We start from the raw sequence: 12,930 nt of genomic DNA, 5'->3' as shown, positions 1-12,930 counted from the left end.
TCAAAATATTTAAGAAATTTAATTAAGAACACAAGTTTAAGTTAAATTTAACAAAATATAATTTATTTTTGTAATCACTTCTTTTCTATAAAACTAAAAAAAAATCATAATCTAGTTTTTTTTACAGAAAAAATAAGCAGGCAAGTATGTAAATGTATTTACAACTGATATTAGTTCAATATAAAAAAGTTTTAAAACAACAATATAAAGCACACTACTTTCTAAAAAGTTAAAAAAAAAATTAAACAGTACATAATACTTAGTTTTTATAATACATTAGTCACCCCAAACATATATACTACGCGTCGCCACTGGATGAAACAAAAAGTGTGTACAGTATAGTCTTCATACACGAAAGCTAACTGTTTTATATGCAATGTTTTAAAAAAATCTAGGTGTAAAATTAGTGATATTTTATTTATTTATCAAGCTAATTTAAGCACAATTTTTGTTAAGAATGTTTGAGCTATAAAAGATAAATGTATCTAGATACGTTTTGTTTCTAAAACTAATATGTTGCTCTTTTTAATTAATTGGAACGAGTTAATACTTTAGGTAAGATCCTGTTTTATTTTGAAATCACCAACCGGATCTGTTTTTAAAATTAGGATCAGTCGAACCAGGATATTTACATCCGGATAGTAAACAATTTATCTATCAGGAGGTTACAAATTATTCTGTTGTTTTTTTTACATAAATAGAAAATAACAATAATGTAATTTCTTATTGACATGATTTAATTATATTAGTATTTGAATTTTTTAAATACTTTTTATAATCTTAAACCATATAAAATTTCTAATTTTTTTTATCTAGTTTAACATTTTATTAAGATTTCATAGAACTTGAATTAGATTTTTTTTTCTCATTGAGCTTTAGACCGTTTTAAAAACCATAAAACTTGTAACTCTGTTCTAAAGCATTATCATCGAATCTGAAATATATTTTTCTGTAGCTTTCAGTCTTTTTTGTGGACAAGTTTGTTAAATCCAACATACTATTTCGTCAAACTGTTTACTTTAGAGCTTAATTTGTAAGTATATACTCTAATGAAAACAATACTCAGGTTTAGTGTTAATAAAATAATCATACAGATATGGTTTATTTAAAAGTAACAAAACACGAACATAATTAAACGAAAACTTTATAATGATAAGTTATATAAGAATCAGCTCGATGACGCATGTTTTAAGCATGGTAATATGTTTATAACTTTCTTTATATTTAAGATTAAAAACTTTAACCGCTTAATTTAAATTTTATAGATTTAAATTGAAAATATAAGCGAATAAAAAATTGCGATGCTTTCCAACACAAACACCTTTCTGTTCTGGCACTAGCTTTCAATATAAAAAATTCCGTCTTTTCCTGTTCTATTTCAGATAAATTGTAGGAAAGCTGACCTTGTTCACCATCTTGTTCAGAAAGTTTGACCTCATAAATGACACAATAATACGAGTAACTAACACACGCAAAAACTAGCATGGTGACAAATACGTCTTTGCTTTGGCATGAGCTCGTATTTACACACAGAAGAATTCCTCTGTCGCTTTTTACCTTTATTTGAAGATTCCGAGCGGTAGTGATTGCTTTTGTCTAGAGATAAACTTCCATTCATGCTGTCATCACTGAGACTGCTAATTCCACTGTCTTCAGAAGAAGATCTCGACAAATCTGACGTCATAGAAGTTTCAATGATAGCGTCACTGCACGCAGAAACTTTGTTAGAAGAAAGACTGATTGTTTTTGTGTCGTCATATTCACAGTTGTGGAGCTGTTCATCAGTAGAACTGGGAAAGTTGCCATCACAGACGAAGCAGGTGTACGATAACCGTTTCTCGTTTGTTTTATCTTGTGACGTCACAACAAAACTGTCCAAGTTTATGAGAATCGGATCAGACAGAAGTGAGTTGAGACCTTCAAGTTCTGGTTTTGGCCCCTCAATAGAGGGGCTTGTGCTTTTTTTGTTTCTTGGTTTCAATTTTTGGCGTAAAAGTGAATCAATTAATTTCCAGTTCATTAAACTAAATTGCTGCAATATTTAAATGAAGTCACAAAAACTATTTATTTGATTAAAAGTGTAGGTTACAATTTAAGTTAAACTAATGTATGCTAACTAATTTTTATAAAGTGCCAAATTATCGTCGGTTTACAGATGTTATTATCACATAGTTTTTGTAAATTAATCTTACATTTTGTTATATTTGAACTAGTAAACGTTAATAAAAAAGATTTTCCTCAGTACTTAAAGACACTTGTTTAAACAAAATCTGTTTTTAAACTATAAAAACTTTCAAAGTTGAAAAATCTTCAACTCTGTTACATGCTTTAAATGAAAAACATTATACAGCACTTTAGCTAAATTTAAATGTTTGTATATGTTGAATAAGCTTTATATATGTGAGTCTGTAACTATATTTTGTACCACTAACTTAATATATATGTAAATTAGGGGTGGGTGTCACTTTTGCACGAGCGTCACTTTTGCACGAGCGTCACTTTTGCACGAAGGGACACTTTTGCACGACTGTCACTTTTGCACGAAGGGTCACTTTTGCACGAGGGGACACTTTTGCACGGCGACTCTTTTGCACGAGCGTCACTTTAGCACGAGGGGACACTTTTGCACGGCGTCACTTTTGCACGCAGGGTCACTTTTGCACGAGGGGACACTTTTGCACGGCGTCACTTTTGCACGAGCGTCACTTTATCACGAGGGGACACTTTTGCACGGCGTCACTTTTGCACGGAGGGTCACTTTTGCACGAGGGGACACTTTTGCACGGCGACTCTTTTGCACGGAGGGTCACTTTTGCACGAAGGGACACTTTTGCACGGCGTCACTTTTGCACGCAAGGTCATTTTTGCACGGCGTAATTTTTGCACGAGGAGACACTTCTGCACGGCGACATTTGTTGCGGCAGCATTGTTGCACAACGGTACTTTTGCACAACGTCACATTTTTACGATGAAGATTTTGCCCAGCGACATTTTGGCACAATGATTTTTTTTCACGGAACATCAATTTTTCATTTTGGTAAAAAGTTCTTTAGCTAGTACCAAATTTTAAACATACTTATATTAAAGGCAAAAAATGAAAAATTTAAAATCTTAAACAGTAAAAGTTAATGTTAGAAACAAACTAAGGAAAGATAGAATATAGTTATTTATAAAAAATTCATACCAGGGACAAAAAAAAAAATTAATTTAGAAACTAGGATAAAAAATAATTTGAGTGTAAGTAAGTTGTTCTAGTTTATTTTGAACTATAATATATTAGTCAACAACTATGTCATATTATATATTTTACTACACAGTTACAAGTTTATTGTCCATATGATGGACCTAGGCATCAAAACCTAGACCACTTAAACTGAAAGAAACATAATAAAAAAATAAAATTAATACAAGAAGTTTATTTATTAAAACAAAGATAAAAACATAGTTTGATATAAAACTTATAGGTTAACATAAAAAGCAAAATGTTAAGCACAAACTTATACTTATTTACGCTTTGATGTAGAACGATGAACGTCAAATATTTAAACGCATTGATTAACAACAAAAATTAAAACCTAACGCTCCAAGGACATCAAAAATAGACTGGCTAGATGAGTAATCATTAAATACATTGAAAAAGGACTCATTATTAAAAGAGTAAAGGTGCTGCTAATATAATAAATTGAATTATAAACTAAGCTTAGTCTTAAAATTAAATCAACGGTTATTAAAAATTACTTATTAATTTTACTAACACAAATATAATTTTGATAAAAAAATTTTAACTTCAATCGAAATTCTTTAAAATTTTTGCAAGAAACTAATTCATTTGTAAGTTTGTTCCATATTTCAACTGACCGATAAATAAAATTCTGCCAAGCCTCATTATTGAAATGTTGCAGCGGTTGAAGACTAATATGGTATATTTTCTTTTAACATAAGTTCAAACTCCCAAATGTTACTTTCTCCTTGGCTTATCATGATCATGCAAAGTTATAATGCTGAAATAATCCAAGTTCAAATCATTTTATTGCTCTTTTTATTCTCACGCTAAATTAAAAAATAGACTGAAAAATAAACGTCAAGTAAAATCTGAAATACCTTTACAATTCAAATATTAACTAAATATTTTGTTTTGTTTTAACAATCGTTTAAAACTAAAATAAATTTTAACCATTTGTTTAACAACTATATATTACTAATTTTAACATCAAGAGAATATAAATAAAAAATAATACTCAAGATTCGTGTTTCAAAGCCTTACTAAATTAAGGTTATCTTTCTCTTTAAAATTTAACGAGATTCAGATAATTTTTATTTAAATTATTCAAAATTGTTTTTTATTCATCTAGTTTATTTTGATTAAGATTAAAAATATGAATAAATGAATTGTGGTACGTAATTATATTGTTACCCGTAAAACTTAAGATAAAAACTTTTATTTAAGAAATTTATTTAAGCACTGACGAGGTATTAGACCGAAACTTAGTTTGTAAAATAAATTTTTGCAACAACAATTTCATAAAAACTTTACATTAACTTTTCATTAAAAAACTACAACATTTTATTGATTCAAAACAACTTGTGTTTAAAAGCGAATATTATTTAAATTGACAAAAAAAAATCTATTTATATTTTTATTTGAGAAAATAAAAATTAGAAGCGTGCAAAAGTGAAGTTTCGTTCAAAATTGACTGATTATTTAAAACTTTGCAGTTCATAAGTATACCCGTGAAATTATAACGCCGTGTGAAAGTGACGCTTTGCAAAAATGTCGTCATGCAAATGTAACGTCGTGCAAAAGTGACGACCGTGCAAAAGTGACCCTCCGTGCAAAAGAGTCGCCGTGCAAAAGTGTCACCTCGTGCAAAAGTGACCCTGCGTGCAAAAGTGACGCCGTGCAAAAGTGTCACCTCGTGCTAAATTGACGCTCGTGCAAAAGAGTCGCCGTGCAAAAGTGCCCCCTCGTGCAAAAGTGACCCTCCGTGCAAAAGTGACGCCGTGCAAAAGTGTCCACTCGTGCTAAAGTGTCGCTCGTGCAAAAGAGTCGCCGTGCAAAAGTGTCCCCTCGTGCAAAAGTGACCCTTCGTGCAAAAGTGACGCTCGTGCAAAAGTGTCCCCTCGTGCAAAAGTGTCTTCGTGCAAAAGTGACGCTCGTGCAAAAGTGACCCGTTCCCGTAAATTAGATATGCTGCAACCTTGTAAAAATCATCAATAGTAAATTTTACCTTACAAATTGTTAATTGATTACAAACGTAGGTGAAATTCTATCAGAATAAACATTAGCCTGCTCAACTAAAGCTACAAACTACTAACAAACTATATAAAATGGTTTAAAAATTAACCTATTTCTTATTTATATAAAAAACGGTAAACATGTAGTTAGTAATAAATATACTTTTTAGAACAAAAAACATACTTTAAAAAAATGTTTCATTTGAAATATACTTAAATACTTATGACTTTTTTTTTTTGTAAAAATAAACAAAATAAATTTACTAAATTTTTTGCCTTAACGTACAAAAAAAAACTATTGACGTTTGGGTAAGCACTTTTAAAAAAGGTAAAACTTTTATAAAAACTCAGAAATTAGCTTATTATAACGAGTAAAAACTTTGAGGTTAAAAAAATTGTACTAACTTTTTTGAAGTGAAAATAAAATTAGAATCTACATTTAGAGAAATTAGTTCCTTTTAAAGTAAAAATAAGCATCTTTAACTTATTTATAATGCTTTAAAATAATTTGTTGCAATCAAGAAAGCACTTTAATCAAAAAAATATATAGGTAACTTTTTGAAAGGCTAAGATTTTTAACTTATTATTTTATCTAATCAATAAGTTTTGTGATCAAAACTTACCTTACTGATAATAGTGAAAATTTAATTTCTGTCATTTTATTAAGAATACTTAAGTTGTTTCATAAAGTTTTTATACTTATATTATTATGAAGTTTTTGAATTACTACGGTTACAACTATTTATAGCAAAAAAGCAAACCTGAGTAACCTTGGACCAGCCTAAGTTTATGATTTAATTGAATAAGTAATTAATTTGAGCCAAAAACAGTAAAACGTTTTTGTTTACCAAATTATATACCTAAAAGTTATTGCTGAAATGTTTCAAAAAAGCCTTAGAAAACCCTTTGAGTGTGTTACAAGCCTGAATTAAACATTCATTTAGTTAATGACCTGATAATTAGTGATCTAATGGGTTTTGTTTTTATTGAGATCTGAATGTGATATTAAAAATAGTATCGAGCCCAATCTGTTAAATTAAAAGTTTTAATGTTAAATTAAATTATGAATTTAACTTTATTTCGTTTATTACAGGGGTCGGCAGGTATTTGGTGATCACGACACAAATTTCAGAAACAAAAGTTTCTGGTGCCGCAAATATTTTTGTTATTACTTGACCTTTTTTGATTTTCATTGCAAATCCAAAAACATTTAGTGCAACTTTAAAAGCTTCCCTAAATTCTACTGTTGACTTTTTTCTATAAGACAAGGAATATCTAGCATAAGTTTCATTATCTAGAGTATCTAGACCCTAAAGTATCTCGTGTAAGTTCAAAACCTTCGCCAAACTATACCAAGCACTTTTTTATTGCTTTTTAATACAAATCCCGGAAGATATAATTTAAGTTTCAAAATTTTCTATGCTCGTGGGGTGCATATTTACCCTTCGCAGGACGTTGCCAGCCCCTGTTCTATAGCAACGAGAATGATGGTTATAAACATTTGTGTATCTACAAAATACATTTAATTAGATTTTTTTCTTCAGTGTAGACGTTCTGTTTTCAAAAAAACATGTGTTGCCATTTTAAAATAATTTGATCCAGTCATAATTATAGGTAGGATCTGGATTTAATTCTAAGATCAAGATTCGGATTTATTTTAAAGATAAGAATCCGGTTGTATCCGGATATTTGCAAAAAAAAAAAGCCGGATCCAGTAGATCGCTACTGATAACAATAGCTAAACTCTTGTATTTTGTAGAACTTATTGTACTTCTTTTTTTTTAGTAAAATATTTAACATTAATATCTGTTTTACTTGGTGTTTAAAACTTTTAAATGTTTACGTAGTTTCAATAGTGATGTAAAAATATTTTCTTAAAGGAAAACTAGAGTTTTTATAGCAAACCTTAAGCGAATTTATATTGGTCATTCCTAAAAGTAAAAGCAACTCAATATTAAAAAATCAACTGCATAACTGTAGTTTAATTTCAAAATTTTTATCATCTTCTAGAATTTATTACGGAATAATAGTCTTAAAATAGCTTTTTTCAAAAAGACTTCACACAGAATATCTAAAAACAGCGGAGTTTTTAAAAAACACAGCATCCAATATTAATACAGGTGCATTATACACAAAAAATTCTTTATTTGAATAAAAAACTAATCTACTACCATTTGTTTTTTAGTCAAAATACATCTTAGATATTTATTAGTATCGAAATTTTTCTGGCATAATACATAGTATACTTAATAAATCATAATACTTAATTTATTTAATCGGGTTTTCCCAAAAAGTACGATATCAACCCTTTTGGCGGCTTTGGATATCAAAAAAAATAATTAGTAATAGGGAGAACAAATATATAGGTCATTAACTAGTAAAGAGGCTAGTTTAAATAAATTTGATAGCCTAATAAAAGAAGGAGTTTTTTTTAATTCTTCTGCCAAGTGGGCGATTATGAAAGAAGTAGAATAACATGACCTATATTCACTATTAGCAAAATTCATTGTAATAATAAACTGATTTAAAAAAAGCGATAACTAATGTTAACTTAAAAATTTAAATTTAAGTACTATACTATATTAACCAATACATATTGCAAATTTTTAAATTTTTAAGTATATTTTTGTTGGTGTAAAAGTGTTTTTCTTTTCGAAAAACTTTAATCATTTTTAACTTAGAAGTTTCTATGCAGATTAATGAATTTGAATTAAGTTTATTGGTGTTTATTTACAAACAATATGGCTTTAATTGTAATTTTATAAAACTATTACTATTTTAACATGCTTAGTAAACAAAGTGAAAGACTACTAAAATGTTTTGGTATTAAGGAAAAGGTATAAAAAAATAGTAGTACACTTTTTAAATGACAAATGATAATAGTAACAATTTATTTCTCATCTGAGCATACCGCTAGTTCCAGTTTTGAAAAACGTGCGTGACGGCCTGAGCGGCTTTTTCGGCTTGATCTCGCGTGACGTTTTGGTAGAAAACCATTCTGACCCAACCGCCTCCCATGTGAATGCACTTCACAGCGGCAACCCCTCCTTGTGTCGGGTTTGCAATCCTGTGAACGAACTCGTCAGCCGGACTTTTCCTGCCTCCCTCCACCGACAAGTTGTCGTCAAGTTTGAAAAATACCATATTTGTCTGCACCGAATTCATATCGATTGAAACAAACTTCGGGCTGAATTTGAGCAGCTCTGTGAATTTACAGTAGTTTTTGCTTAAATGTTTTTAATTAACAACTTAACACAGGTTTTAAACTGTTAGATACAAAAAAAAGGTTGAGTTACATTAAGGTAGCATAAGTCGGCTTGAGATTTTAAGATGATTGAAAAAACAATTAATTTAAGCAAAGAACTGAAAAAAATCACTGTTAACAGAGTTTAAACAGCTAAAAACACCAAACTAATAACAAAAGGACATAATACAAGCATAATATCTAAAAATAACTATTCTAAATTAAAAAAAAACAAGCCTGAGTCAGCCTGAATTTTGGCTCTTGAAAAATTTCTTGTTTTAACAACCTTGGGCGACTATTGTGGCGTTTCGGTGGTCGCTTTTTAGCTTTTTGCTAACGTCACGTAACGATAGCAACCCGCAAGCTGCCAGTATACCGGCCTGCCTGAACCCCCCACCTAGAACCTTGCGCATCCTTCTAGCTTTCCCGATCAGCTCTTTGCTTCCCACTATGATCGAACCCATCGGTGAGCACAAACCCTGTCAGTGTAAGATTGAGTTACTGATATATCTTTTGTTTTTTTACATTGTTTTTTTAAGGATCGTCTTTGAACAAAACCTAAAAGTCAGTCAAGATTATTAGAAAACAAGCCCTGGAAATTCAAAATAAATTTAAAATTGAGTCAATGATAGATTACTAATGTTTTTTGTCTTTTTTAGTTTCGTTCTCTTATTTTTAATCGCTCATATTTGTACAATACTTAAAAGTCTGTGGAGACTATCTAAAAACTTTTTTTTATTATATATAGTGGTAACAAGTAGAAACATGACCTTAAAATTAAATAAGTAATAAAGATTATCCCAAGTATACTCTTTCCGCTAAGTTTGTTCTATTTTATTTATCAGTGCCCTGAATAAACTTTACTAAAATATTTACACTTTATTTATTAACTTATTTATCTTTTTTTGTACATTTTTACTTACCCAATTTTATCAAAAAAATAAAAAAGTTAAAAATAAGCTGATAATAGAACAAGCGGTAGTAATAACTTAAAATTAAAAAAAATAATAATAACCCCAAAATGAAAATTTTAAAAAAATGCCTTGGTACATTCTTACTTGTTTGAAAAACGCTAATGGTTATCATACATTTGTATTTGAAAAATAATTTCTGTTTATTTTAAGTTCCTTTTTTAACAGTTTAGCACGTTAGAAACAAACAGCATAGCGCCAATAGAAATGATTAATTTATATTACTTAAAACTTTGCTAGAAAGAGCAAATGTACACAGTTTAAATAAAAAAATTAAACATAGTAACAAACCTTAGAAAGACAAATGTTAGCACTATCAACGTATTTAGTTATTTCTTTTGGATCTACTCCGAGTTGTGCCACAGCATTCATTAGTCTTGCACCATCCAAATGTACAAGAATATTCAACTCATCTGCTGTTTTGCGTACCTTTAAAAAATTAAGCTACTTGATATTATATTTTAGTTATTTTAAAGCTTTTAGTTGGTTTTAATTACAACAAAAAGTACAAATGTTATGATTACACATACTCAATAATAACTTAAAAGTATTTAAAATTTTGCCAAAAGTTTTGTGGTATATTAATTTTGTAAAAGTTTACAAAACTTAACGAGCATTAACTTTAAACTAAGTTTAACATGTTTAAACTTCATCAACAAAATTAACCTCTTTCATGAACTCCATGGGTAGTATCCTGCCATTGAAGGTGTTTTCAATTGTGACTAATCTTGTCACGCACTTGTGAGGGTCTGTTCCTGTACAAAACTGGTTCCTTAGCTCCTGAACGTCAAATGTTCCATCATCATTGTTCTTCAACGTTCTTGGCATTATTCCGCATAACTGCAAAAAAAAAATTCAAAGTGACTCAAAAAGATGTGAAAGTTTCATAAAAACTTTTTTTTTATCTTTTGTATTTTAGCTTTTAGCTTCGTTTTAAACTTGCATCTTCATCCCAACTGATAATAGTTATTTCAAAAAAATAAACAAAAAGACAACATAAAAGAGAACTTGAAACTGTTTTTTGCGTATCAAATACACTGCATAATAAGCAAAAAGAGGGTCAAATGACTGTCACTTGTACTTAGTGTTACTAACTGAGCACGATCTAATTTTTAAGTAACAAAAACAAAAATACCCTACATTTGTACTCATATGTTGGTTTCTTTTTGAACTTGACTATCTAAGAAAGTTAACCCCTTGGTTTAGCAGCGCTTAATTGTTTTTTTTTTTGGACCAATGTCTATTTATCACTCGTTTTAATTTTTGCCAAGTTCAAAATAATATGACGTTCAGTTAATTCATTTAAAAATAAAATTGACACACCAGTCAAAAAAAGTCCAAAAGCACAATACGAAGAGCAAAAAAATTTCTTGCAAAACAGAAGGTAGGCAAATTTATTTTGATTAAAAAAACTTTAACACTGAAGCGTCTGTTAACTATACGAATGACAGGTTGTTAGAAAAATCTTCAGAAACCATCATTGACTGCGTGAGAACATATTACTGCCCACAAAAGCCTTTTCCCCATGGTGTAGGCTGCAGTCTTCACTTCATATTAAAACTTATTATTTTATTTCAACAGAATAAATATTAAAGGAGATGACTTCTACATCAACAACATTTTGATTCCATTATTTTGACCGATAAAGAAGATTCAACTTTTTAACAGGATAGAGCACTGTCTTATACTTAAAAAATAGCTGTTAAAAATGTTATTTTCTAATGTTTTTGACAAAGGAGATTGACACATCGCCTGATTTGAATCAATTAAGTTTTTCAGTATGATTTTTTTTAAGTGAAGATCTGTGCTGTCGCTCATTTAAGTTTTGATGCTTTGAAACATCTCTTTTGATAGAATTGATTAAATTACCAAAGATAGATAAAGTTTATTAATAACTATTATCTTAGAACTTCCCTTTGTATGTATTTTTTATTTGTGTATTATCATTAAAAAGTTTTAAACGAGTTCAATGTCTTTCTGTTAACCCTGTACAACAAATCTAAACTTTCATGTTTTAAAATTTTCATTAAGAAAACTGATAAACAATTTTAACTATCCCTAATTAAATTACTTTAACAGTTTAAGCTTACAAGCACTACAAGTCTTTATAAATGCTTTTTTTCTTATTAAAAGCATAACTATCATTGTGTAATATTATTTTACCTTTACAACTAGAAAGTTTTTATAAGTTTAGTTTTAACTATTAGTCATTGTTGAAGCTTCTTTATCGCACACTGTTTTCAAAACTCCTTTTTTCTGAACTTTAGTATTTACAAAAACATTTTTTTAAAGTATAACTATCTTCCTGCTACAAAATTATTCAAATATTATAATTCAAAACAAACTTGCGCCAACCTGCCCTTTTTGTAAATTTACAACCTGAACTAACAAACTTTATAATTAAAATTGACTAAACAATAAATAACCAATTAAAAACAATTTTTTTTAGTTTTAAATAATTTCAAACAAACCTGTGCCACCCCGCCTTGCTCCCACTTGTAAATGTGGCACTTGTCGCCCACAAACACCTCATTACCCCTTACGTCACAATGGCAGGCGACGCTGATCAGGTTTCCCATCGTTCCCGAAACCACCAACAATGCCGCTTCCTTTCCGAACAGCTCCGCCGCGTACTTTTCCAACTCTGGTGGTGAAGAGTTTTTATTTTGTTTTTAAAAATATAAGAATTTAAATAAGACTGACAAATTAGATATAAAACTTCAGATCTTACTATTAAGTCATGAATTATTTTATTGTAAAAAAAACAAATTTCTGAAAGAACTAAAAAACTAATTGAAAATAAGTTGAGTACATTTAAATTAATTTTTTTTATTGATACAAATGATGTTACAATCTAAACTTTTGTAGATGATTTCGGTTAACATTAGCTTGTTTTTAGATTTATTTTTTTTACAATCAATCAACTATAATCTACTAAAATGTAGGAACTAAAAGATTTTGTAAACTTAAATTTAGTTAGTTTTAATTTAGTACAGTAATTAGCTAGTTGAACGAAATCTTCTACATAAGCTTATAATAAATTAAAAACGTTAGATAAAAATTTAAACTAAATATATTCAAATATTTTAATACTTTTTATGCACCATTCACAGTCGGGTCTTCCCCGTATACATCATCGCCCAATTTACACGTCATCATCGCTTCTCGCATCTCATTGGTCGGTTGCGAAATCGTGTCGCTTCGCAAGTCTATCGTGACGTCACTCATTTTTTTTACGTTACCTTTTAAAACTTCATTGTAATAAAAAAAATGTATATATGTAATTATAATCTAAATGATCAAACACATACATAAACATTTAAATATAAATTCAAAAATTTGTAAAATTTATGTTATTAAAAAGTTAAAACTTCTTTCACTGTAGTACAGCAAGTTATACTATTATAATTCCGATTTATTTTTTTAACTTAACACCATTTTTTTCTATTATAAATAAGTATGAAAGTAATTAAAAACTAA

General features: G+C 29.2%; 1 protein-coding gene across 1 annotated transcript; it reads right to left on the bottom strand.

Moving 5' to 3' along the window:
• Window positions 1–7,984: 7,984 nt before the first annotated feature.
• LOC145831652 (L-allo-threonine aldolase-like) lies at window positions 7,985–12,686 on the bottom strand. The gene is made up of 6 exons (XM_082938963.1): window positions 12,555–12,686; window positions 11,922–12,094; window positions 10,117–10,290; window positions 9,742–9,879; window positions 8,766–8,958; window positions 7,985–8,438 (listed from the first exon to the last, which is right to left on the bottom strand). Exons 1-6 carry the CDS (start codon window positions 12,676–12,678, stop codon window positions 8,149–8,151), a joined length of 1,092 nt encoding a protein of 363 aa, XP_082795089.1. The 5' UTR covers window positions 12,679–12,686; the 3' UTR covers window positions 7,985–8,148.
• Window positions 12,687–12,930: the final 244 nt, after the last annotated feature.

This window comes from Thalia democratica, chromosome 3 (assembly GCF_965202585.1).
Source record: "Thalia democratica chromosome 3, ktThaDemo2.hap1.1, whole genome shotgun sequence".
Classification (NCBI taxonomy): domain Eukaryota; kingdom Metazoa; phylum Chordata; class Thaliacea; order Salpida; family Salpidae; genus Thalia; species Thalia democratica.
The sequence above is the reverse complement of the archived record's forward strand: the minus strand, read 5'-3'. Positions and strand labels throughout refer to the sequence as shown.